The 26,143-nt window shown below is 47.3% G+C and overlaps 8 protein-coding genes across 20 annotated transcripts; 3 read left to right on the top strand and 5 right to left on the bottom strand.

Moving 5' to 3' along the window:
• The first annotated feature begins 79 nt into the window (after positions 1–79).
• On the top strand, positions 80–1,604 carry LOC6605452 (ubiquitin-conjugating enzyme E2 C). The gene is made up of 2 exons (XM_002030249.2): positions 80–424; positions 504–1,604. The coding sequence occupies exons 1-2, from the start codon at positions 321–323 to the stop codon at positions 931–933; spliced, it is 534 nt and encodes a 177-aa protein (XP_002030285.1). The 5' UTR covers positions 80–320; the 3' UTR covers positions 934–1,604.
• On the bottom strand, positions 1,172–3,614 carry LOC6605453 (histone-lysine N-methyltransferase PRDM16). The gene is made up of 2 exons (XM_002030250.2): positions 3,015–3,614; positions 1,172–2,275 (listed from the first exon to the last, which is right to left on the bottom strand). The coding sequence occupies exons 1-2, from the start codon at positions 3,480–3,482 to the stop codon at positions 1,592–1,594; spliced, it is 1,152 nt and encodes a 383-aa protein (XP_002030286.2). The 5' UTR covers positions 3,483–3,614; the 3' UTR covers positions 1,172–1,591.
• Positions 3,615–4,021: 407 nt separating this feature from the next.
• LOC6605454 (citron Rho-interacting kinase) lies at positions 4,022–10,582 on the bottom strand. Of its 2 annotated transcripts, none has more exons than XM_032718760.1 (7): positions 10,144–10,582; positions 9,657–9,901; positions 9,238–9,600; positions 7,811–9,178; positions 6,093–7,595; positions 5,823–6,018; positions 4,022–5,760 (listed from the first exon to the last, which is right to left on the bottom strand). In XM_032718760.1, the coding sequence occupies exons 1-7, from the start codon at positions 10,427–10,429 to the stop codon at positions 4,145–4,147; spliced, it is 5,577 nt and encodes a 1,858-aa protein (XP_032574651.1). In that variant the 5' UTR covers positions 10,430–10,582; the 3' UTR covers positions 4,022–4,144. The 2 variants fall into 2 exon arrangements, with proteins under 2 accessions (XP_032574651.1, XP_002030287.1); XM_002030251.2 differs by having other exon boundaries at positions 9,250–9,600; positions 10,144–10,581.
• Positions 10,583–10,800: 218 nt separating this feature from the next.
• LOC6605455 (protein LSM14 homolog B) lies at positions 10,801–16,617 on the top strand. 12 transcript variants are annotated; one of them, XM_032718769.1, is made up of 7 exons: positions 10,801–11,335; positions 12,378–12,878; positions 13,256–13,794; positions 13,860–14,060; positions 14,294–14,523; positions 14,586–14,944; positions 15,018–16,617. In XM_032718769.1, exons 1-7 carry the CDS (start codon positions 11,215–11,217, stop codon positions 15,023–15,025), a joined length of 1,959 nt encoding a protein of 652 aa, XP_032574660.1. In that variant the 5' UTR covers positions 10,801–11,214; the 3' UTR covers positions 15,026–16,617. The 12 variants fall into 12 exon arrangements, with proteins under 12 accessions (XP_032574660.1, XP_032574654.1, XP_032574661.1 ...); XM_032718761.1 differs by having other exon boundaries at positions 10,802–11,335; positions 13,860–14,090; XM_032718764.1 differs by having other exon boundaries at positions 10,802–11,335; positions 13,860–14,090; positions 14,589–14,944.
• Positions 16,618–16,980: 363 nt separating this feature from the next.
• LOC6605456 (histone acetyltransferase KAT2A) lies at positions 16,981–19,876 on the bottom strand. Its single transcript, XM_002030253.2, has 3 exons — positions 18,498–19,876; positions 17,791–18,443; positions 16,981–17,729 (listed from the first exon to the last, which is right to left on the bottom strand). The coding sequence occupies exons 1-3, from the start codon at positions 19,754–19,756 to the stop codon at positions 17,200–17,202; spliced, it is 2,442 nt and encodes an 813-aa protein (XP_002030289.1). The 5' UTR covers positions 19,757–19,876; the 3' UTR covers positions 16,981–17,199.
• Positions 19,877–20,307: 431 nt separating this feature from the next.
• Positions 20,308–21,118, top strand: LOC6605457. The gene has a single exon (XM_002030254.2). The coding sequence runs from the start codon at positions 20,408–20,410 to the stop codon at positions 21,071–21,073; it is 666 nt and encodes a 221-aa protein (XP_002030290.1). The 5' UTR covers positions 20,308–20,407; the 3' UTR covers positions 21,074–21,118.
• Positions 21,057–22,676, bottom strand: LOC6605458 (eukaryotic translation initiation factor 2 subunit 2). Its single transcript, XM_002030255.2, has 3 exons — positions 22,551–22,676; positions 21,948–22,347; positions 21,057–21,643 (listed from the first exon to the last, which is right to left on the bottom strand). Exons 1-3 carry the CDS (start codon positions 22,563–22,565, stop codon positions 21,120–21,122), a joined length of 939 nt encoding a protein of 312 aa, XP_002030291.1. The 5' UTR covers positions 22,566–22,676; the 3' UTR covers positions 21,057–21,119.
• A 456-nt stretch (positions 22,677–23,132) lies between these two features.
• On the bottom strand, positions 23,133–26,034 carry LOC6605460 (phosphoacetylglucosamine mutase). The gene is made up of 3 exons (XM_002030257.2): positions 25,827–26,034; positions 23,627–25,073; positions 23,133–23,565 (listed from the first exon to the last, which is right to left on the bottom strand). The coding sequence occupies exons 1-3, from the start codon at positions 25,925–25,927 to the stop codon at positions 23,464–23,466; spliced, it is 1,650 nt and encodes a 549-aa protein (XP_002030293.2). The 5' UTR covers positions 25,928–26,034; the 3' UTR covers positions 23,133–23,463.
• Between the last annotated feature and the right edge of the window lie 109 nt (positions 26,035–26,143).

A 26,143-nucleotide genomic window follows, 5' to 3' on the forward strand; every position in this document is an offset into this window, starting at 1 on the left:
TCTCGGCTAGTGTGACCGTTCGACCAAGCCAAGCGAGCATATCGACTCCCCCCAAAAATTATGAAATACAACCCTGTGCCCAAACACAGTTTCTTCTCGTTCTCCTTCCATTTTGTTTTCACTCAAAAGTGAAAAAAAAATATCTGAAAAAGCAACAGACGCGTATTCCGACCGATCAAACAAAATTTCCACTATACAGTACATATAATCACAATCGAGAATCGAAAACCCGACCGCCACGACGCGCGCTACATTACACGCACTTATTGAAAGCCAAACAGCGGATAGCACTAGCATCCCACATACATAGATATATAGTCATGGCGCAGAATATCAGCCCAGAGCAAAGTGGAGCAGGCGGCGGTGGCACCAAGCACAGCGATGACTCCATGCCCGTGAAAGACAATCACGCCGTGAGCAAAAGGTAAGTAGCACATGGTGCAGCATAGATAATCCGCCAATACACACACACACACACACTCACACTCACCACTCGCCCACAGACTGCACAAGGAACTGATGAACCTAATGATGGCCAACGAGAGGGACATCTCAGCGTTTCCGGACGGCGAGAACATCTTCAAGTGGGTGGGCACCATAGCGGGTCCACGGAACACGGTGTATTCGGGGCAAACGTATCGTTTGTCACTGGACTTTCCCAATTCGTATCCGTATGCAGCGCCCGTGGTGAAGTTCCTGACGTCCTGCTTCCATCCCAATGTTGATCTGCAGGGCGCCATCTGTTTGGACATACTGAAGGACAAATGGTCGGCCCTGTACGATGTGCGCACCATTCTGCTGTCCATACAATCCCTGCTGGGCGAACCGAACAACGAGAGTCCACTGAATGCGCAGGCCGCGATGATGTGGAACGACCAAAAGGAGTACAAAAAATATCTAGACGCCTTCTACGAGAAACACAAGGACACCTAGAGTTTGGCAATACGTTGTCCTATATCCTATGCTCATATTGCGGCGTATTTATTTACATATAGTGCAAGCAACTCCACTCATCCGAAGAACCTACTGCCAACCAGCAACCAATCATCAATCACCACCGTAACACCGAACCATCAGTTAACTGGATCACCAGATCAATTTCAACAATGTTCAATGCTGATAGTTCATTTGGCAGAAGACCCCGTGCGTTTCTTATGTAATTATCGATCGATTGACGGATAATCTGGTTTTTATTATCATCTCTTTCCTCCTCCCTACAAATTAATGATAAATGAATGTATTGGTAATGTAATTTTAAAACTGTCATCCGTTCTTTAAGCTTAAGGATAAATTTTAGTTAATTGTTTTATATACGCATGATTACTTTTTTGAGAACTACTGCGAGTGCGCCATCGCCATCGCCATTTTTTTGTATTGATGATTTTTAATCGACTATGCTGCTGCGCCGGCCATTATGTGAATGTTAGCTAATTTTAGGGCAGCCTCATCGATTCGTCGTCAACCATTCGTCTTAGTATCTCCAATTATGCGGCATTCTCCCACAAATACTGGCGTAACAAAATTCCAAGTAATTCGAATCATTGTAACAATTGTGTTAGCTTGATGTTATTGAAACCACAAATAAAACGAATTATTGAACTACATCCATCGCTTTGTGTTTCCTGCCGTGCGCGTTGAGCTGCACGCTGTTCCGGAATATGCGTCCGCATTTTCTGCATCTGAGCAGCAGATTCTTGTTGCCGTGCTTGCGCTGCAGATGATCCACCATGTTCTCCTTGGTGTAGAACCTTCGATCGCAGCACTCGCAGCAGTATCTCCGATCCTCAACGCCACCATGGACCATCTTGTGGCGCGTTAGATGTGCCTTTCGCGCAAAGCACTTGCCGCACTCCTCACAAATGTGCCGGGCATCCGGGCACTCTGCCTCCTGATTCCTTTCGTGCGCCCTTCTCATATGATATTTGAGACTTCGGTCCGCTGTGTACACCTTGTTGCAGCTTGGGCAGGCATAGATGATCCGCGCAGCGTCGGCATTGTTATGCATCTGCCGCAGGTGCGACTCCAGCAGATTGGCCCGGGCATAGCTCTTCGCACAATGGACGCAGGTATACGGTCTCAGACCCTCATGCTGCTGCATGTGGGCCTCCAGCAGCGATGGTTTGTAGAAGCCACGATGACATATGCGACACTCGAGGGTGTGTCGCACTCCTCGTCGCTTCCTGGCACCCAGCAACTTGCTAGAGCCCGCAATGGATAGCTTCTCCTGGCCCAGATCCTGTTTGGCTGACTCGTCCTCTATTACGTACACTTCCTCCTGGAAAATTGAGAGTATAATATATATGTAATTACCATAGCAAACTGAATGGTGGTGGTTTTTTTTGTGGGAATTCTATACATATCTATTATAGAGGCATTTTTTATTTTTTTTTTAGATGATGGGGTAAAAAGGGTCTAAGCATATAAAAACAAACTGCTTTTTGGTTTATAGTAAGGGTAGAAATTAAATTATGTTTACTCATCACGTTGAAGTGGAAATTTTCCCTTAATTTGCTATGAAGATTATCTTATCGCTCGATTTAGATGATAAAATGAAAGTAATACTACTTTAAGAACCGAACTTTGGGGGTCACTGATCTGTTTAGTTTAGTTTTTTATTGCTAAAAAGATTAAATAATATCTAAAATGAGTAAAAGTTAAGAAACACATTTATCTATTCTAGATAAAAGTGGCCTTTAAAATTCACTTTCTAGTTTTGGAGGAGCCATAAATCGAGGTGTGCTGCTATCTTCCCAATCTTATTAGTGGAAAATTTAAAAATACCCAATAGATTGGACGTGCCTCCTTTTCGAGTGCTATCACCACCAAACACTCCCGGCCACAAACAAAAATAGTTCCACACAAACAAGCGCTGTCCAAATGTTTTTGTTTATGGCGGGGAATGGGGAGCAGTATTGTCTTTGCTGCTGCTAGGCAACACACCTCGAGCGGAGCACCCAAAGTGATTCCAGATAAGATTAGGGCCGGAGGCACACTTGTGGCCAGATAAAACTCACAATCTCCTGCGTCGCTACGATGCAGGGTGCGTCCGACTGGGCTTCCGGATTAGTGGACTCGTTGCTCTCCGAAGGGGTGTCCAAGTCGGGCCAAGTGTGGTCCTCCAGCTTGAGGCAGCCGATGTCGATGTCCTGCAGCAGCTTCTCAAAATTGCGCAAGGACTCTGCGCACATGCGTTGAAAGTCGTGGAACTTCTGCACCAACTGATAGCAGCACTCGCAGATGCTTTTCAGCACCAACTGGGGTGGCAAATCCCTAACCGCATCCTCTCCAGTGCAGCCGTAGTACTTGCTGGCCAGATCCTGCTCGCTGTCCAGATTGTGGCACGCATCCTGCGGACCCAGCAGCACCAGGCAAGCGCGGCATATCATCGTCTTGGCACCATCGCATCCATCCCTGCCGGAGGTGGTGGTGGTGGAATCGGCGACCATGCGACCCGCGCACAGACTCAGCTGGGAATCAAACATCGTTGCTGGTGTCGTCGGGCGATTCAACGGGCCACTCAAACGGCATGGAGCCAATTGAAATCAATTATCACAATTTGCGACGGCGGCAGTGCAGCAGTCCGGCGTCCAGCGGCTAAGCCAACGATGGCAGTAATGCCAGCGGAGAGCACGATTCCATTTCCGGGGGCTTTCGAATTGCGGGACACTGAAAGCTGCTGTCGAAAAGCTGCGTGGGATCAGCCCCAAAAGCTTGGCGGCAACTCCATGCCTCCAACTATTCAATTCAAAAAGCTGTCCTTCGTGGCAAAATTGATTTGAAATATTATACGAATTCTTTAATTAATTAAACGATATTTCCTTTAATATGCTTCGATATTTTAGTGATCAAAAAAAATATATTAATTTAATATGAATTATCTTTTGTTATCAAAATGAAATTTTGTATTTAAGCAGTAAATTAAGTAATTTTTAAGTGATTCTGCCATGTGATTTAAGCCACATGAGAAAGATTGTGAAAAACAAAAGTTCTGACAAGTTAAAATAAAAATAAACAAAAGTTGTGACAAGTTAAAATAATAATTATTCGGATTTATATCATATCCTAATCCTAAAAATAACTACTACTACTGAGTTTGTAGTAAGTATTATGCTTTGTCCATTTGCTTAGTTAATATATCCTTCATCTATAAGCTATTTCCGGTGACCGTCGAGCCCAAAGTCACGGAAGTGGCCACTGAAGACAGCGTTTCCATGGAGATATTGAACTTCTGCTTGAATGCCAGCATCGTGTCCAGATGGTAGATCTTCTGTGTTCCATTGCAGGGCCTCTGATCGATGGCCACGGCATAGAGATTGACATCTCCGCTGTTGGCCAGCAGCGTGGACATGTAGTGTGGCAAGTAGACGCGCTGCAGCTCCGGGGATTCCGAAGCCTCCGATGCGTTGTCACCGCTGCCCATTTCCTTGCTGAACGACCGATGCAAACGGACTATCTGCACGCTTTGGTAGTGGGCAATGAATAGGAATGGCTCGCGGTAAACAAATCCAGTGGGTGCATAGACCCAGTTCAGATCGTACGGCCTGGATCTGCAGCCAAACTCGTCCACAAAGACACCATATTCGGCAAAGCAGAGCAGATACTCCTGCCGTGAGATGCGCACAGCAGTTAGGGGCTGGCACTTGGCAGTGCTCTCCATTGACTTATCGGACAGATCCACGAACTCCTCAGCCGCATAGTTGTCCAAATCGATCTCGTAGAACTTATCCGAGCTAACAATGGCCGAATGACGCGTAAAGAATATGGAAGTGACCGGCGTGGCCGTGTCCAAGGCTCGAACTGGCTTAAACATGTGCAACTTAAGGTCGTACTTCAAGATGACAATCCTAGTGGACGTGGCCGCAATAGCCACCGAATCCAATGCGTTCTCCGCCTCATCGGAGATGAGCACTAGTTTCCATTTCTCCGAGGGCGTGCGATTGGCAAACGGCAGCTCAATGGCCGAGGTCTCCAGCACAGGCTTGTGACACGAACTGGAGCTCTGGCAGCGTGACTCCAGCTGGCGGTAGTCACATTGATAGAGCTTCTCGCCCACTGTGCCCACCATGATAGCCTTGGCCAAGCGCTTGCAGATGGACATGCAGCTCACCGACTCGAGACCAGTAATGTGCACCAATCGCTGCGAGTCCAAGTGATACGCGTACAGTCCTGTGTTACAGCCCAAAAGAAGTATTTGCTGCTCGGCCACTTCAAAGGCGCAGTTCACTTCGATCTCCTTCCGTGCCTGATCTTCTGCACCATCCGAACTGTAGACCAGCGATCCAATGTACTCGCCACCGCTGGTTGTACCACCCGCACTATCTACGCTGTCCAAAGTCAAGCTGGAGACAGATTGAACACTGCTAAGATCATCGCCTGGCGGTGCAGACGGCTTGGTGGCTCCGCAATGACCCTGAACATTGGAGCGACACTTGCGATGCGTTACATTTTTGCACTCCTTGCATTTCCAGAATGGCGAACCGGCAACGACGGCCTGTCTGCAAACTACACAATTGGCTGCATCCACCTTGGACTCCTGTAGGGCCAGTTCGAAACGGTGATGAGCCACGTTCTCAATGGTTACTTTAGTCGGTTTCTCCGCCGTCGTCTTCAACTCCACCTGGCTGGTGGTGCGCTTCAGGGGCTGCTGCTGCTTCTGTGGAGAACGTGGCAAGGCAGCAATGCTTACGGGCCTCTGTTTGGGTGCATCAGAGTCGCCATTAACAGCTGCAGACTTGCGTGGCGAGCGCAGGGTTGCAGTTCCTAAAGGAAATATACAATTAGTAAGTGATACAACCATCAAGTGAAACCTAAAGAAAGCCCACCATTCAACTGAGCCAACTGCTCCTTCAGCATGCTGTTCATCTTTTGTTCTCGCTTCAGTTCCTCCTTTAGAGCGCGATACAGAATGGAAGATTCCACGTCATTGGGTGACACGTTCTCCTTGTTTGTGTGGCTAGAACCGAAAAGCTTGTCCGCCAATGTCTTTTTCTTCTTGGCGGACAGGTCCTCAACTTTGAGCTAAAATATAAATTTAAAAATGTATGTAATCTCATTAAATATTCTCTATAAAAAAATATATCAACTAGCTATACCTGAAGGTAGTCAATCAGCTTTTTGTGCTGCGCAAGAGTGGCATTCGATTTAATGTCCCGCTGCACGTAGAACTGCTCCTTCTCGGCCAAAGTGTCCTGAAGGGAATCGATCTCCGCGTGCAAGTTGGCTTGCGTAGACTCCAAGTCCTTTATCTCCGCCTGGAGATTGGCCACCTCCTCCTTCTTGTGGAACAGCTCGCTGAGAATTCTAGCATTTTCCTCTTTCAGACTAACCATTTCGCGATTCGAATCCGCAGTTTGGGCTTCGTAATTGGCATTTTGCCCATCCAAAAGTTCAGCTCTCTCTTGGGTGGCGAACAGGGCGTTAGTCTGCTCCACCAACTGATCCTGCTGCGCCACCAGCTTCTTCTGCTGCTCCTTGAGGTTGAGGCGAAGTTCCTCGATTTCCGATGCCAGCACTTGAGCACGCTGCTCCGCCAGACGCTTTTCAGCTTCCACCGCAGTAAGTTGCTTTCGCAGATCAGTTAATTGATCGTTGCGCTCTCTCACTTTCTCATGAAGGGTATCAAGTTGAGATTTCTGGGATTTATTTCGATCCTGCTCCGATTTAAGCATGGTCTCTACTTCAGTCAGCTGGCTGTCGGTAATGCTACACGCGTACTTCAACCTCTGGAAGTTATCGGTGAGCTGTTTCAGCTCCTTCTGTAAGACGAGACAAGAGTCATTCGCTTTTCTGCTCTTTTCGCGCTCCTCCTGCAGTTCACGTATGGTATTCTTCTGTTCCAATGTTAGACCATCGAATCGCGATTGGATTTGCCTTAGTTTCTGGCGCAGTTCCGTCTCCTGTTGTTCTAATCTGTGCACATTGGCCAAGAGCTCGATTATCTCCGACTTGCACTTCATGCGCTCCTGCTCGGCCTTTTCCCATTGGAGGTGCTCCTTGAGGACATCCCTTTTGGCGGCCGCCAGTTCCTGCTTCAGCTCCTCGATGCGAGACTCCCGCTGGCGAGTTTCCTCCTGAGACGTCTTGAGCATTCTCTGCGATTCATCGCTGGCGTTCTGCACCTTTTTGATGCGATCCTCGGTGAGTTCCATGCGACGCGCCAGTAACTTCTTCTCGGACAAAGCTTCCTCCAGCTGTTTCTCCACCTTCCAGAGCGATAGATTCGCTGTACGCGCTGCCTGACGTTCCACAATCATCTGCTCCCGCACTGCTGCCAATTTATCCTCCAGCTTCTCGTTCTGCCGCTCGAGCATATCACCAACGGTTTCACTTTCTTGCTTACGCGATGAGTGCGATTTCGTAGGTGATAAACTCTGCTCGTTAAAGCGCTCAAGCATTTGCTCCAGTTTGGTGACCAGTGTCTGCAGTTGATCGGCACGTCCCTTCTGATGGTTTTCACTCTCTTTGGCGGCTAACAAGTCAGCGCGAAGTTGGTCCTCAATGGCATTCAGTTCGGTCAAAGATCCAGGCGCAGTTTCGTAGGGGGAAACGTGGGAGGCTAGTGAGGATTCAGCCAGCTGGCAGCGGCATTCGGCGAGCTAGTTTGAATTAATTCATAAAGTATATTTACAAATTACATATCATTAATTCAATTGAAAGGTTTATGCTTAATTAAAAATCATTAAAACTTTTAGTTTGACACAAAATAAAAGAAAACAAACAATCACAGCCTGCTTACATTTCTTTCTATATAAAATTGTTTGCTCAATATTGCATTGATTAAATTAACAAATGCAGATGAATAACCACCTACCTGCAATTCCCTCTCAAGTCGATGACATTCGGCTCTAACTTCTTGGGTTTCATTCTCCTTCAGCTGCAGTTTCGTCTCCAGCTTGACCTTTTCCGCATGAAGCTCATTATTGGAGGCGATCTCCTGGTTTAGACGCCGCAGGATTTCTTCGATGTTCCGCTCGGTAGCATTCTTCGCTTCCTGTGTGGACTTGCTGGAGGATATGGACTCGTCCAGCTCGGTGCGTATTTCCTTTATCTCCATTGTCATGCGTCGGTTTGTATCCTGCGAGTCGCGAACCTTCTTCCGGAGATCTGTGAGCTTTTGCTCATACGACTCGGCCATTTGGCGTCTCTGCTCCTCATGGTTCGTCTCAGACTTGAGATTCTGCTCCTTGATCTGCTGCAGCATATCCTTGTAGTTTTGCAATTTCATGGACAAATGCTTGCACTCTTCGAACTTGGCATTGAACTCCAGCTCACGGGCATCTAGCTTTTGCAGCGTCGATGCCAACTCTTGCTTTTTGTCCGCCAATTGTTTCTCATATCGTTGCTCCGAAGCGATCTTGGCTTCTTCGTACTTTTGGCGATTCAGGCGGAGAAGATCGGTGATAGTGGCTTCCTTCTTGGACCACATTTCCTCGTCTATTTTGGCCGAACTTTGGAGCGTCTTAATTTGCGTCTTGCAAGTGGTCAGCTCCATTGTTTTCTCCTTGATAATCTGTTGCAGCTTCTTAATTTCCATTTTAGCATCGGCCACCACCTGCGATTTGTTATCGGTCTTCCTAAGCGATTGCTGAGCCCGCAAAAGATCTTGTTTAAGCATGGAAATCTCATTCTCTCTAGTCTTCAGCTTCTGCAGCAGTTCCTTTAGCTTCTCCTGCAGCTTTTCATCGGTGGTAGCGGAAATTGCCGACTTTTCCATGTGCACAAAACTGTACCCAATGAATGGCAGATCCTTGCCACTGAAATCATTCGATTTCATGTTGGTTGTGAGCGACTTTTTAGGTACTCCCTTTTCCCTGCGAGTCTTATGACGAATTCCGTCCTCGAAATTGGAGGTATCATCGTCAGACCTAACAGTTGGTATAATCGGTGGAACCTGCGAGCGAATGGAACCCCACGGAATTTCGCTGAAGAAGGGGTGATTCTTGATGCGCTCATAGGACAATCGCTTCGAAGGATTTGTGACCAGTGACTCAATCAGATTTCTATAGTTAACAGACACCTTCAAGTCGGCGGGAAAGCTGATGAGCTCTTTGAGGTGACTCTCCTCGCAGTGGGAGAGAATCTTGGAGTATGTCTCGTGTACATTGTCCTCGTGAAAAGGTGTTGTTTCGCATATTAACTCATATCCTATAATACCCATGGACCAATAATCGCAGCTGACCTACAAAATGAGTTCTTGTTTTAGCTATGAACTTTCCAAACCAAACTCTGCGATCGTACAATTCTACTCACATCGTGCATCGACTTGGACAGCTTGTAGGTGGATATGGTCTGCAGCAGCTCTGGAGCTATGTAATCCGGTGTTCCCACCGGCGACAAACTCAGCACATGGCCATCGCGATCCAGGGCAGCGGCATTGCCAAAATCAGCCAGTTTTATATGCCCGAAACGATCAATCAGTATATTTTCAGGCTTAATATCCCGATGCACATAGCCCATCTCGTGCAATGTGTGCAGGGCCACTGTGAGCTCGGCCAGATAGAAACGAGCCAAGTCCTCATCGAATGGGCCGTGGCGAGACATCAAGCTGAGAAGGTCTCCGCCGGGCATGTACTCCATGACCAGGTACAGATTGTCGTTATCCTAAGAGATAAGTTAATTCAAGTACTGAAATATGCGAAAATATGTAAATAACAAACCTGAAAGGCATACTGCAGATTGATCAGCCATTCAGAGTTGCGAATGGACATGATATCGCGCTCCTCCTTGACTTGTGACGTCGTCACCACCGACTTTTTGATCTTCTTCATGGCGTATATGTCGTTGGTTTGGCGCTCCACCACCAGGTGAACGTTGCCAAAGTATCCTTGGCCAATAAGCGTCTTGATGAGGAAGTCATCTGCGTTGACCCTGAGTTTGCGGGTCTCCTCTATGATGGGACGAACTGGAGTAGGAAATTAGATGGTAATATAATGGGTAACTAAGCATGAGATCTGTTTTCAAGGAGGGAAACAGGAAAATACAGGTAAATCTATGAGATTCTTTTTTTAATAATTTCTAATATCTAATTTGGCATATGATAAGCAAAAGTGGACTCCTCTCTGACCCAAGAAAGTAAAAATGGGGCTTCTGAGTTCCATTTCTATAGAATGGTAGATACTCCATCCGAAAACCCTGCTGACTCACATTTGTTGACAAACTCGGCGATGTTGCGATCGCGCTTCTTCAGCGTGTCCTTGTCGCACTCATTGTACAGCAGACAGAAGGCGTCCAGGAGTCCCTCGCGGCAGATGGCCTCAGCCACGGCGGCGCTGGTGGTGCTCACGGGTACGATGCTCCTCCTGGTGGAGGCGGGAATACCTGATCCGGCGGCGCTTCCAGCGGGCTTCGCACAGACGCCAGCACCTTTGCCCAGAATCAAGTTGTTCAGGCGCGCGGTGCGCACGCTAATCGGTTCCAGCTTGGGTGGCATGATGGACTCACTTTTATTTGCAATTTTCTCACATATATAATACACTTAGAAATCCGTAAAATGCCAGAGCATTTCTTTGCCGTTTCGCTTTGAAAAAAATGCGCCGAGCGAAGCCGAAGAACCAGGGATGCGTGCTCACTTGCCAGAGTTGTATTTAGGGTTGCAATCAGGGCAGCCCTGTGGAAGAGAATAAAATTTGAATTTTAATGCAAACAGAGAACGTATAAATACTGAAACAGCCTTATTTACTTTTCGCAACCTTTTGAAGCGTCTGCTTTTATATTTTAAACAGTTTTGCACATAAACAGTTATTATTATTTCGCTGCCGCGCCGCTGCTATACACCCGCGCTTTCCAACACCGTCGCGGCTCTCGCTCGTATGCATCGTTCATTTTCGACGGGTAGGTTTTCGCAGACGGACGGAGCAAAGATTTGTGCATCGAAAATTGCAATTTTCACATTTGAAGCCGTGTGTGCAGCATCACAGACATTGGAAAAGCGCTTGTCGCACTTGTACAAAAACACAGCTTGATCAAGCAAACGCGGCTGGAAGGCGATTGGCCGCAAATTCGCCCTGGAACTGGAACGCAATTGCGTGTGAAAAAAAGTCGGAAAAAAAAAGTAAAAGAAGAGCAGAGACTGAAACCGTCGAGAAATCGTTGTCGTCGCGCTCGCTATAATTGTTTGCTTTTGACGGAGAAATTCGTGTGCCTGTTGGCAGAAACATTTAATAATAGTTTGTATTTTCGGCGTGAGTGCGCAGTGAAGTATCGAAGTAGTTAAAGATGAGCGGGGGATTGCCGGAGTTGGGCTCCAAAATCAGCCTCATTTCCAAGGCGGACATTCGATACGAGGGCCGCCTGTACACGGTGGATCCGCAGGAGTGCACCATTGCGCTCTCGAGTGGTAAGAATTTAATGCGAAAACCGCCCACGTTATTGCCATATAGCCCCATATATGTACATATACGGGATATATGTGGGTGCCGTAATCTGCGCCAAAAAAAAAAAAAAAAAGAAAGACAAAATTCGTGTAAAAAAACGGTTCATCGCAAAGAAAATGGATTCTGTCCATTTCTCTTGTGTTGGTGGCTCTACTCTTTCTTTCTTTTTTGTTCGTTTCTTTTTGTTAGTTTTTACAGTAATTTCATACTCTGGGGACGGTGAGTGCAATTGCCGCCACCGCTCCGCTCTCTCCATTTCCCATTTCGACAGCCATCTCTCGCTCTCCCACTTATGCTTTTTGTTTGTCATGTTGGCTTTGGCCTGTTTTTGTCTTTGGCTTGTTGTTGTACAGTGTTGCTTTTGCAATTTACATGGCACACATACACCCGCGCACAAAGTAACGAACAACAGCAAGGCCCCAATGCAATTTGTTTATTTGCAAATACAATTTCGATTTGGCGCGAGATAACGGGATCCAAGGGCTCCCGTTACGGATGTCAGTGCCCTGGTAGCCGAAAAGGAGGAACGGAGAACGCACAAATACCGGCAAAACATGCGTTCCCCAGTTGAGGTTAAATTTGAAACGCGGCCTAACCTTAATGGGTTTACAAGGTTGCCGCAATCCAAGTAATTCGGCTTTTCAATTGAATTACATAATGTGCTGCATACATTTTAAAACAATTGGAATATAAACTTGAAAGATGTGGGCTCGGAAAGTTCCACTTATTAGATGGATCACTTTCTAAAATCTTAGAACGCCGGTTAAGCAAAAAAGGTAGTTTCTAACTTTATTTCTAGTGGAAAAAGTTACCAATTCAAAAGTTTCGTTTTGTGGAAGATTTTTTCTAAAGCAATGAAATAAAAATGGCGACTGTGATAAGAAAACTTTACTGTAAAAATCTTTACTATTGCACTCAAAACACATATGGTATAATATAATAACTTAATCCTCTTTATAAGATTTAATATAACTCAATTCTTTTTAACCCTCTCTCTTTTTCCAGTGCGATCCTTCGGTACAGAAGATCGGGACACCCAGTTCCAGATAGCGCCGCAGTCGCAGATCTACGACTACATCCTCTTCCGTGGCTCGGACATCAAGGACATTCGCGTTGTCAACAACCACACGCTGCCGCACCACAATGACCCGGCGATCATGCAGGCCCAGCTCCAGAACGGACCGCCCCAGATGCCGCAGCATTTCCCCATGCCCAGCGGGATGAGCGCTCCGCCGCAGCAGCAACAGGTGCCGTCGCAGCAACCGCCCCAGATGCCAAGCGGTGGTGGCAGTGGTGGTGCTGGCGGAGCAGGCGCTCCTGGCGGCGGCGGACCCGGCTACGGTAATGGCAATCCGTTCGGCAACCTCGGCGGTCCCAATCTGGCCAACATGGTGGGCAATGCGGGCGGATCGCTTGCACCCGGTTCCGGTGCTCCGGGCAGCGGACCCTTCATGCACATCGCCGGCAATCAGCAACAGCCGAAGCCCCAGCAGCAGAAACAGCCAAGTGAGTTGGGTTAGAGCACACATTACTATAATTACATTGCACACAAGAAGAACATTTCATTTGCAATCTTAAATCAAAATTAGTTTCCTGGTAAAAAAAACGATTGCTACTTTCAAAAACGCAAATTCCGGAAATAGTTTAAGATATGGTTTATTTTGTGGTTTTATCCGATAAGCGTGCATGTTGATTTTATTGCTTAAAAATGGCGCACGATTTTATCAAATGTCCGTTTTTTAATTATTTTATAAAACAAATTTCAATCAGTCCTTTAGAAAAGTTAATGTCACATTTATTTGTTTGGACTAATGTTTTTGGTGCCCACACGCATTACTCTCTCCTTCACTTTCGTCCTCGTTGCGTCCTCTATATGTGTACAGTTTCCGTTCTAGACATGCTGGCCGGTGCCTCGCGATCGACGACACCCATTAGCCTGATTGTGAGTCCCACGGCGGAGCTGACCCAACAGCAGCAGCTGCACCAGCAACAGAACGCTGGCCAGGGTGGCAACGGACGCGATGCAGGACATAAGCGCCAGAACCACCAGCAGCAACAGAATCAGCAGCAGCAGCAACGTGGCGGTTCCAGCCACAACAACATGCAACAGCAGCAGCAGCAACGAGGCGGCGGCAGTGGAACGGACTTCTATAACCAGCAGCGGGATCGTCGGGACTCCGGCCGTCAAATGGACAACAACTACAGCAACAACTACAACAACAATAATAATCAACGCAATCGCGGCGGCGGCAATGGAATGCAGCAGCAGCAGCGAGGAGGAAACGGCGGCGGTGGAGGCGGCGGAAACGGAGGTGGAAACAACCCGGCCTGGAACATGCATCGCGGCAACCAGAACTCGAACAACATGATGAACATGCGCAACCGCGGCATGGGTTCACGCGGCCCCATGCGACCCAATCAGGTACACCTGCTGGTGACTCACAGTGCTATAGATGGTTTATTAACCCCTGGCGTTCACATTTGCAGGGCTATCGTCCGCAGTCGGCCAATAATCAAAACAAGCCGCGCAACAAGATCAAGTTCGAGGGTGACTTCGATTTCGAGCAGGCTAACAACAAGTTCGAGGAACTGCGCTCCCAGCTGGCCAAGCTAAAGGTGGCCGAGGATGGTGCACCCAAGCCAGCCACCAATGCAACGGCCGCCACTGCAACTGCAACCAATGAGCAGGTGGGTGAGAAGGTTGAAGGCGTACACACAGTAAGTCCACACGCACTTTTTATTTTTTATACACTACAAATTAGTCATAAATGAAGGGAACTAGCCAAAATAAGAGGAGTTTATTAACTAAGAAGGTATAAGCAGTTAAGTTTTTAAATCTTATTTATTTAATGCTTGTTTAAGTTACACTTTCTATACGATCGTTTTAAGAGTTACTCACAAATTGCATCATCTGCTTGCAGCTGAATGGCGAGACCGACAAGAAGGATGATTCTGGCAATGAGACCGGCGCTGGAGAGCACGAGCCCGAGGAGGATGACGTTGCTGTGTGCTACGACAAGACCAAATCGTTCTTCGACAACATCTCGTGCGAGGCTGCCCAGGATCGCAGCAAGAACAAGAAGAACGATTGGCGCCAGGAGCGCAAGTTGAACACTGAGACCTTCGGAGTGTCCTCCACACGACGTGGCAGGTGAGTCCAATCGAAGCAATCAAGCAAATGCAGTGTGGCTCACCAACTGAATGTATTCCAAGCAGTTACCGCGGACGCAACCATTTCTACAACAATAATGGCAACGTGGGCGGAGGGGGCATCGGCGGCATGAACTCGGGATACGGAGGAGCGCCCGGCTACAACAGGAACAACTATCGCATGGGCGGCGGCGGTGGCAACTTCCGGAACAGGAGCAATAACCGCAACAACGGCGGCGGTCGTGGCGGAAACGGAATGCCAAACATCACCAACGGCAACACCGCTGCTGCGCTGAAGGCGGCCAACAGTGCTGCTGGCAACGGATCCAATGCCACGGACTCCAGTGCACCCAATGCCACAACCGCGACGACAAAGTCGACGTCCCTCTTGCCAGAGCAGACGCAACAGGTGGCGGCAGTTTGTGAGTAGCAATTACACCCAAGCACTTCATTTGCAACATGTGTGCTTACATGTGTGTGTGTTTACCTTTGCAGCACAATAGTGCCGTCCGGCCAGTGGAAAGCCACTTTAAATATATACCAACCACAACCAACAAACCACAAATTGATAGATGCGAATTGAGAAGAGCGTTAAGTAAATATCCTATTCATTGCAAAGCTAATTATTCGAAGCAAACAAATCAAGTGACCCGAACGATCGACGAAACACAGGCTCTTATTATCAGGAATTTCGATTTATGGATCCAGCGGCATAATATATTTGTATAATTAAATTAGTGTTACAATTCTCACGACGTCCTGGGGCGCACTCCGCTGCTGCCCGCCCACCACGCTCTACGATTCGATTAATGATTACTGATTAGCGACTAGCGCGAATGTGAATGTGAATGTGAACCGAACCGAACCGAACCGGCCATGTGTTGGCTTTGTGTAAATGGCTGGTTCCAACGCCTTGCGCTGAGCAGAAAGCAGGGCATTGATAAGGAGGAGCAGATAATGGCACGCCAGCATACATACATATATATATTTAGTAAGAACATAGTTAAGCATAAGTATGAAAAGCTACAAAAAACAAAACAGAACACAACAAAAGCAACCATTTAGCAAGGAGAGGAGCAAGGAGATTTGGCGGAGGAGCCGATAACAACAATAATGAAATTAATGGAGTAAACCAATTAAATCCATGGAATTCCCAAATCTAAAATAAAAGCTAACTTAATACGTTTTTATTTGAATGAAAGAGTAACAAATCGATTGTAATATTGTATTTCTTGTGGGCGTAAAACATCGACAAACGCTCGACCCGTTTTACTAGCATTTAAAACTATTATTTAAGAGCATTTTAAACATGAAAAAAGAAAATAAAATCGGCAGCTACGCGCTTCTATCAAAAGCACAATTGTAAAAAGTCAGCTCAGCTGTAATGAATGAATGAAGTCTCCGAATGAAAATGTTAAACGAAAAACCCCAACAACAAAAAAGAAAACATAACCAATCATTAGCAAATTTGTCCAAAAAAGAAAAGCCCAAAAATTCGGTTTTCGTACAGTTTATTTTCTCTGACCTCGGTTGGGCAAGGGAAATTATACTTACGATTCGATTCGATTTGAAAAGATACGATACTGTGGTGATGATGTTCTCAATGTAAATGTTTAAGATTGATTGTGTGATTCACTGGCTGCTGCGCTTGAAATCGAGGCCTTGAAAGCGAGTGAAGTACGCGTATCTCCAGCTGAAGTCCTTTAGATATTTGTTTGTTATCCTTGTATCCAGATATATATATTTGTATTCAGCACAAGCCCAGTCCAGTTTGGTCAGTTAACACGCTTGGCAGAGCAGAGCGGAGAGGGATGAGGATGAGGATGGGGATGAGCTGGCGGAGTGACCACACACATTTCAATATTATGTAATCATAAATTATGTATCTAATTGTATGTAATATGTATATCTCCATATATGCTCACTCTGATTAGCTCCACATATGTATGTTTGTATATAAATACGCAATTATCGAGTTGAACACTGAAAAGAAAGCATGTTTCGCAAGTAATGGCTAAAATGTAAAGACTACCACGTATGGAAATTAAAAACTAAATATACCATGTAATAAAGGCTAATTGAATTCAAGCAGTAAGCAACTACGGTTAACATTTTCATTGTACCATCGGCATATCCACGACGATATCCTTCGCCATTTCCGACGAAGGAAACGCTGATCTGGGAGCCACGGATTTATGTATGCATGAGCCTTTGTACAATGTCCTAGAGATTCGATTTAACTCCCGCCCCTAAGATATAATTTTATAACTGAAATCATTAAGCAAATGTTTACTAAACCAAACGAGAAGAACTCCTGTAACTTTAAAAGCATGCGAAACAATGAATGTAGGAAATCAAAAGTGAAATAAAGAGTTAAGACAAAACGTAGTGGTTACACACATCATTTGACCAGCTTTGTCGCGTCCTCTGGGTGAAGGAAGGATGGGTGGATTCGTGGTTAATGAATTGGCGATAGATCTGTTTTATTCTTCCCAAAGACACTTCGCGTGTCCGCCTAAGAGAACAAGACGGACAAAATGAGCTTAACCTAAGTAACTGACTAATATATACGGGTTTGTCTTTAGCTGGAGAGAATTCTAAAAATAAATAGAAGTAATATACAATGTTAGGTCGATTAAATATTCGGCCTTATGCAGGGCTCATCGGAGTCACTGCATCATTTGTCCCACAGCCCCAGCTCGCGCATCTTGGTCTGGAAGTAGCGCTCCAGGGAGTTGGCACACCGATAATACTCGGTGTCGGGCGAATTGTAAAACCGACAGTTGGAGAAGATGCGCGCCATGTCGGCCATGAACAGGCGGCGCGTTTGGTAGTAACCCTTCTTCAGGCGCTCGCCCATGGTCTTCAGGTCCATGGGATATTTGATGTGATCGTAGTAGTCCGGAACCTCGGCCGCAGTCACCGGGCGCAGGAAGGGCCAGGCGGTGGTGTGCTGGCGCACGGATTGCAGCACAGATGCAAAGGACGTGGCCAGCTTCTCCGGATCGGTGGACTCTTCGAGGGGTCGCGAAGAGCGCGCAGGCCGATTTTGCGGCTTCCAACCGATCTCCCGCAGACCAGGAATCGATTCCACGGGAATCGAGGGCAGGCCCTCCTTGAAGCAGGTCAGGCCGGGTCTTACTTTCTGCACCTCGTTGTGGCGTTGTGCGATTAGCTCCTTCAGAATCTCGCTCTGACTGCGAATTACTGAAAGGAAGAAATGGAGTGTAAAATGGGACCATGATTCCTTGGCCATTCGTTGACTAACCAGCTATGAACTGCGTGTTCACAATGCTTGGATGCAGCTCGCAGTGCATGAGAGTGGCACTATCGTACTCCTTGATGTAGCCCGCATAAACTGGTCGCGCCAATTTGATGTCCTTGGAGAAACCCTGCTTCTTGAAGTACCCGATGGCATCGCAATCGGCGAATGTGAGCAGATGCTTGATGCCCCTCTGTATGCTGTAGTCCTTCAAGTGGTTCATCAAGTGCGTGCCATAGCCCTTCACTTGTTCCGACATGGTGACCGCGCAGAAAACGATCTCGGTGAAGCCCTGCGACGGAAACGGGCGGAAACAGATGCCGCCGATGGGCTGGTTTTCCTTGATGAGCGCCAGGGTTTTGTGCTTGGTGTCGAAGACCAACTGGCTGATGTACTCGCGCGGCATCTCGGGTAGCTGGTAGGCGAATACGAGCTGCAGGCCCAGTAGCCACAAGACAGTCTGCTTGTCCACCGGTTTGGTCAGCGAATTGCCCACCACATGGAACTCAATGGCTCGCTTCTGCTCCTCCGCCTTGACGTTCTCATCGCGCGACACATTAACCGGAAAGAGAATTTCCGCTTTGTTGGTGGTCTTCGACTCGGACACCGATTTCATGGCGCGCATTACTACATCCGCAGGCAGGTCATCCAAATTCTCACTGCAGCAGGACGATTAGTAAATGTATTTAAAGAAGAGAAAACTGATTACCAACCTGCTGGGACGATCGGTGGGCTCCTTTTTGATTCGCTTGTGGAGCGGTTCACCCACACTGGTCCTCTTGCTCCCACCAATGCCTGCTGCACTGGGACCAATGGGTACAGTTGCCACCTCCTGATTACGCTTTCTCTGCTGGATGACAAAGGAATTTGACGGGCGGTAGCTGGTATCCCAGATGGGCGAATCATCCTTGAGCAATTCGGCGCGAAGCGTTTCCAGAAACTTCGGCATCAGCGTGATGATCGAACGCTTGTCCTCGGGAAAGCGATCCCGCTCGGAGATGCACTTCTTTTTCAGCTGCTGCGACATGCACTGGAAAACGGTGCGCAGGAGCGTTCGTCCAAACACTAGGGACGTTTCACATTGGCGCAGGGAGTTACAGAAGGCGGGCACGTGGCAGAACACCAACCACCTGGTGTAGTTGATTTTGTAGTTAGAGGCATCCTCGTGGGTGAGATCTCCCCTCCTGGTCGACGGCGATTCAAAGTTGTAGTGGTTCAGAAAGTTCAAGAACGTCTTGGCCACCTCGGTCATGGTTTGGAGCTCAGGAGTGCTCAGGTGATTGTACTTGTAGAAGACCAGCGAGAGCACAGCCTTGGTGATGCACGGCGTCTCGAATGGTGGATCGCCGAGAGGACCCCGGATGACCGCCTGCTGGCGCGTAAGGACGCACTGGCGCAGCAAACGGAAGAGGTACTGGTACACCTTTTTGGTGTCCTCGTCCTCGACGCGCTGCATGGACATGAATAGGTTCTCCATGTCTATGATGGCGCCCAGTAGCTCGTTCATGCTGGAACTGGATATATTGTCCAGATGGGCTATGTGCGATCTCAGCGAATGGCGACAGCTGGTGTTGCGGCACTCCTCGTTGAACTCCGGACAGTAGGAAGACTCGACGTCTCGGTGGCGATTTTCCTGAGGTGTTTTCCAGCCGGTGCAGCGGCATCCCTCCGACTGGCAAGCGGAATACATCGACAATTTGGCCAATTTCTGTGGCACGGGCAGATTGAAGACCTTTTGCTTTCTCTGCTGAATGCGCTGCAGGCTGTTCTGCCGCGTTCCCTCTGCCGGCACACTGCCAGCGCCGGCCGCAGCTCCTCCGTGTCCTGGATTCTGGGCGCTGCCAGCGGCTCCAGATGCACCAGCGGTTGCTGCGCCATTCGCTGCCTGCTGCTGCTGTTGCGCCGCAGCGTTGCCCGTGTTGTTACCATCGATGGGTTGGCTTTTTAGCGTTATGGATGGACCACCAGACATTCCAAGATCGGCAGTTATTGCGATTCTTTCGGTTAGTTTTGCACAAAGTGTACTTTTCCTCAAATTTCACAAGCGATACAATGCCCACTTGCTGCGCGCAGTAATGGTGCTGCCAACCTGGCGTTTTGTGCAAATGAATTTCTCTCGGTGGTGAAATAATGGTTGAATATATATATTTTATTAACGATTTTACGTTTGTCCATATAGCGTATACTCTTATTATCTGGTGACAATGTTTTTAGACTTTGAATTTAATAGGTAACAATTAACAGGGGCGTAGTCCAAGCAACTGGAAATTTGTAAGGGGGGTTCAAAACAAAATATTTCGCGGTACTGCAAATTAATGTGACCCTGGTTTTTACTTATAATACAATTGTGTAAGAATTGCTTAAAAAATTAATTTAAAATGTATTAAATATTTTCTATTTACTATTCAATATTATTTGTAAGAAAATAAGAAGTCTAACCCCACGAAAACGATAAGAAACCTATGTAACCTTCCACAGGCGAAGCTCACAAACTTGTAACCCCCTTTGACCTAGAAATTTAATGCGCCTACGCCCATGCGCACAACTGTTTTTTTTTTGGCGCTAATGCAAAATGCACTGCAATAAAGAAATCGCCTTTAAAATCGCAGACTAAGCAAATAGAATGGATTTCAATCAGAGTTTCGAGGACATAGAAAGCCAGCTGGATAACTTCGTGATACGCAAGAAGCAACAGAGTGAAGAGTCCACGGGCAAATGTGGTCCGGAGGTCCACGACAACGTACCGCTGACCATATCCCAGATTGAGCGCGCAACTCAGGATCCGGAGAACGAGAATGTGTTCATCACAGACGACGTGCATCCGATTCACTTCTGCACCTGCATCGTTTATGCCTTCGTGACTGGCAATGGAACGCACAACGAGTCGTTCATGAAGTTCATGATCGATGATGGCACCGGCTCCCTGGAGGCCAGCATCACCAAAAAGCCCTTCAATGGACGCGTGATCACCAGCCTGTACAGTGAAGCTTCGTCGCTGGCCTCGTCCGAGGCCTACAAGAACATTGCCGTGAGCATGATGCGGCTGCTGCAGGTCTCCATGGAGTACATAGATCCCAACCGCATCTCGAGGGGCCACAACCTATTCCTGCGCGGTCGTCCGAATAGGTTCCGCGGCAAGATGGGTCTGGACGCTTTTCAGTTCTTCATAGACAGCGGCCGATCGCGGGAAATGGAAATCGGCTTCGTGGATTACCTAACCGACTGGCAACGAAGGCACAAAACTATGCAGAATACAACAAAAAATAGTATCGTTGGTTTTTCGTATTGAAATTTTACTGGTAATAAAAATTCAAAAAGTTTTAAATAAGGAGAATTTATGTTGTTTTTGCTCGTATGGCGGCACGTTTGCCGGTGACAGCCTGGAAACCTGACTTGATGCTGGCCACCGAGCAGCGGGAGCCACAGGATTCGCACTGCAGGAAGAAGAGACGCGTGTCCTTCTGCAATATCGTTTCCGGGGAGCGGCAGGTGTGACAGGTGACGTACTCCTTGATGTAGCGACGCAGCACATTCTCGATCTGTTTGGGCTGGAAACGGCCCTTGATGATCAGCTGCTGGTTGCCGTCCATCGAGCCACTGGTACCCAACTCGGCCAGCAGGAAGTCGAGCAGATGCTTGGGCAGGCGATGCAACGTTTTCGCAATGTCCATGAAGTTGGCAAAGGAGGTCTTCTTGGTTCCCACGCGCAGCACCTGCGGCGGTCGCATCACGAACTTTGGCTTGCGGCCGGCGGCCATGTCCGGATTCTTGTCGAGAATGATTTCGAAGACCCGCTTCAGCAACTCGTCGTATGTGTAATCGCGGTCGGAGCCAAACCAGGTTGAGCTGTTATCCTCGTCTGTAAAAGAAAGAAATTGTTATCAAAGGTTACGGTATAAACTTATTTGATAAGTGGGAGCTTTGAAATCTGGAGTCTATTTAAAGGTGGAGCAGCTACATACTAACTCACTCACTAATACACTGAGTTTTAATGCTTCGGAAATGGCGAAAGCCAAGTTAGACACTTTAAGAATCGTATAGCTTTGCCCATCAAGTGACAACAAGCTTATATGGCTGCTACCTTAGGTGGGAATGATTCTATAACCCCAAGCTTCTGGAAAAATTGATGAATTCCCTGGCTGCTCTGCTATTCGTCACCGTACCATTCTCTTTGTCTTCGCTCCTGTCGTCGTCCGCTTGGTCCGCGAACAGCTCGTCCAGTTCCTTCTTCTTGCTCTTCTTCTTCTTTTTGGCCATCGAGAAGTCCATGTCCAGATTGATCTCCTCCTCCTCTGGCTCCTCGCTGGCGGCCACCTCATCGTTGCCGAAGCTGGGTACGGCCGCCTCGATTTCGTCCATGTTGAAGGGCTTCTTCTTCTTTTTCTTCTTCTTGCCGAAACTCTCCAGATCTAGATTATCCTCCTCGGCGGCGGCACCTCCTTCCGCCGATGCCTCATCCTGGGGATCCTCCTTCTTGGTGTCATCCTCCAGACCCAATGCCGCGTCCAGATCGAACGTGGTCTTCTTCTTCTTCTTCTTTTTCAGCAAAGTGGGATCAAAACCCTGCGAAAATCATTGGAATTTCAATATGGTTTAAATCCGCAAATCAAGCAAACATAACCTCAATGTTCGCCCAGTTCTCATACACAAATGTGTAAATACACACACACACATGCAGACAAGGGCGCACATGTACGTTAATATGCGAATTTTCCACGCAAGTTTTCCGCATTTGAAACGCACTAGCCGGTGTTCCGGGAACTTACGTCTTCCGCGTCCATTGTGTCTGGGCTGTTTGAATACTAGTTGACTGGAAATTAATTTTGTTTTAACTAAAAAACTGCAATTGCATCAGCCAAAGTGACAGCACGGCAATCAGACGGTGTGACCGGCTGAGTTTTAGACGAGTAAACCATCCGGCTTGCGAAAATATACTTTTAATACCATTTGCAGTATACCGATCAACAATTGCTTAATTAAATAAGTTAGCTAAATTAGCTAACTTTCGAGGTACGAACCGTTAACATTCAATAACTCAACTTGACTTATAAACGTATACTTTAATTAACAAAAGTATAACAGTTTTCAAGTATTTGCTTACATTGTAAGAGTTAACAGCAGTTCTTATCAATTACTGTCCTACATGTCACCGCTACTGGCCGCCAGATGGCGCGTTTCAACACTGCTACCTAAATGTAATATTCATGTTAAAACAACCTGTAGCAACATTTATTAAAATGTTAAGTTTTAAAATATTTATAATTAAAATGATTTATATTCCCCCAAAGTAAAAACTTCTTCAGATTGTTTAAAAAATACTTTTATAGAAAATAGCAATACAAACTTGATTAGGTTCATTAATCTCTACTATCAATTCGTTTATAATTTCAATAGTTACCGCTAGCAGCTCAACAAAAAAAATTAACGTAGCGGTTGCATTTTCATAAAATTCTTCAATTACAGAATAGCGAAGGACATAAAATTAAAAGAACTTTATAAATAATGGCAAAACATGTCATCTTTAGAACACAAAGGACAGTGAACGATTGCAGAATAAATGCGTTTGAGAGTTAAGTTTTTTCTTTAAGTTATTGAGCACCTTAGAGTAAAGAGATTTATTGCTCCATCCAGGATCTGTGTCAATTGTCGATTCCCGTGAGGTCTCTTCGTTATTCCGCCCTACAAATGGGCACTGCTGTTGGGCTTGGTCAATGGAGGACCAACTCCGCCGGCCAGCTTCTGGACCAGCAGACCCACTTCGTAGGCAAGATTTTCGGTGTCCTGTCGCAAAAAATGACACTGAGTGTGGTGCTAGTGCTTGGAGTTAACTTATAGGCCTTACCTCTTTGGTGGCTGCCTCGGCATAGACGCGCACCACATCCTCGGTGCCCGAGGGACGGACGAAGGAGCGTCCCCGCTTGTAGTTGGCCACCACCTGGTTGATCTCCGTCTGCAGACCCTCGGGCTTCACGCACACGCGTTCCGCATCCGTCGTCTCGATGACATTGCGATCCTGCACCTTCACCTTCAGCTGCCGATTGGGCAGATCGTTGTACGACGAGATCCAGTCCTGGACATCCCAGCCCTTGTGATTTAGGATTGTTTCCACCAGCAGCATGTCGGATATGGCATCGCCCACGGTCTCGTTGATCAGATCGATGAGCAGCAGCAAGGTCTTGGCACTCTCCTTGGTTTGTGCCACTTGGGCAATCGTCGCCTTGGCATTGTCACTGAACACAATCGTTCCGTGGCCATTCGCCTCGAAGTAAACACCAATGTCGTACTCCAGGGCCTTGTGGTGCAGATGCTTCACGCCCGTGGGTACGCACGAAACGGGAAACTTCAGCTGGTCGACTATGTAGTCCGTGGATGCACCATTCGCGTAGGCAGTTTGCACCAAGCCCAGCCGCAGGCTGATCTCCGATTGCGTGACCAGTTCCATGAGATAGCCGGCGACCAGGGTGGCTATGCGATCGCCATCGAGCAGATGGAACTCGCCCTTGTCGTCGGTAAAGAAGTACACCACCCGATCGGCATCGCCATCCACGCTGACGCATCTCGTGTAGGGCTTCACATCCTCGGGCATGGATTTCGGCGGCCTTTGCTGCACCTTCACGTAGTCGGCGCCGCAGTCCTCGTTGATCTTGCCGACACCGATGCCCTGGTTAATGACCGTCACGTTCAGGGAGCCCTTCATGCGCTTGATGAACTGCAGCATCTTGCGGGCACCCACACCGTTGGCACCATCGTAGATGATGCTGTTGCGATAGTTGCCGTTCTCCATGCGTCCGTTGCGCAGCAGTTCGAATGCCTTGATCAGCTTATCGTAGTAACCCTCCTCGGTGGGCTTGCCGTAGGCCTCCTTGGTATTCGCCGCCACCACGAAGTAGTGCAGCATGGGTGTGGTCACAATGCCGTACTCCTTGACGTTACCCTTCAGCGCTATCACACCATCGGCCACCGCTTTCAGCAGCCGCGGACTGTGGTATCTGTTGTCCATGCCCACAAACACCTGCGAACTGGTCGTCACATCGATGTTGTTGTCCTTTATGATCTTGGCCACCTGCTGCTCCAGCTCCTGATCGCTGACATTGACCAGATCGGTGGCTATCGCCTCCCAGCTGGCCTCCAGCATCTCGCCCTTGGGATCGACCAGCTTCACTCCGTTGTCCGGCTCCGGATTGTGCGATGCCGTGATCATTACGCCGATGACGGAGCCTCCGCGATACCGCGATCGCAGGGTGGCCAGAACGCCCATGCGGAACATCACGCTGTCCAGGAACTCAGCCCTGAAAAAAAGCGGAGTTAGTAAATCTTGTTTTTATATAGATACAAATGTATCTTTTAGCTAGTATGTTACTTTTTTTAATGGTTGGGTAATGTTTTGTACCTAATGTTGTTTGTTTATATGTTTGTTATCACTTTAGTTATCTATTTTATCTTCGCTGGATTGATAAGCCTATAGAACACAATGGATTGCTCATTTTAGGCGTTGCAATTGCTTTTATCAGTAGGTGTGTCATGGAAACTTTGTTATCTGGCTGTAAAGTGGTTAGAAAATAAGGGCGCGGAAACCACAAACTATGTAATCAAATACTTGGTTGATTCATTTTTCACAAATTTATAGCTATGAAATATATCTAATGGATTTCCAAGTTTAAGAATGTATTAAACATTCAGATTTGAAAATATGAAGTATTTGCAGATGGTTAAGAGGAGCCCATTGCAACTTGCACAGGTGGCACTAGTTAGCTGCCCGCGACTGTGCGTCAGTATGTATGCGCCTATGCACATGCACGCACACCTACGCACATACAGGCATACATAACGGCAAAAGAAGGGCATGTTCATTGATAAAAGGTGAACAATATCTAAAAATAAACGCCAAATTCCAACATCACAGCACTGCAACCGCCGAATTTATCAGAAAACAAACAATCACCGTGTGCTAATCAAATGCGCCAACGTGTGCAGCGTGTGGGTGTGTTAGCATATAATGATTATGATGATTATTAAGATCGTTAATGGAGGCAACTACTCACTTGCCGCGAAAGCCAGCTGTTCCATATTGGATGGTCTCCTTGGAGGTCTTTGGGTACATCTCGCGGGCGAAGGCGTAGACGGTGCGCAGGTTAATAGACATCTTGCGATAATCGAGGGCGGTGCCACTGGTCCAGAGCGAGGTGAAAGGTTCCGTCCGGTTTTTCCGGACTTTCGAAATTAACCAATTCCACAGATGTGAGCAGGCGGGTGTGACCGTCGTTTCGCGGCACCGTTCCACCCTTGCTTATGCGGCCAAGCGGTCACACTGCGCTGAAACTTGCAACTATGTTATTTTCTTAAATTTTTAAACATTTTA

This window comes from Drosophila sechellia, chromosome 3L (genome assembly GCF_004382195.2).
Source record: "Drosophila sechellia strain sech25 chromosome 3L, ASM438219v1, whole genome shotgun sequence".
NCBI classification, from domain to species: Eukaryota; Metazoa; Arthropoda; class Insecta; order Diptera; family Drosophilidae; genus Drosophila; species Drosophila sechellia.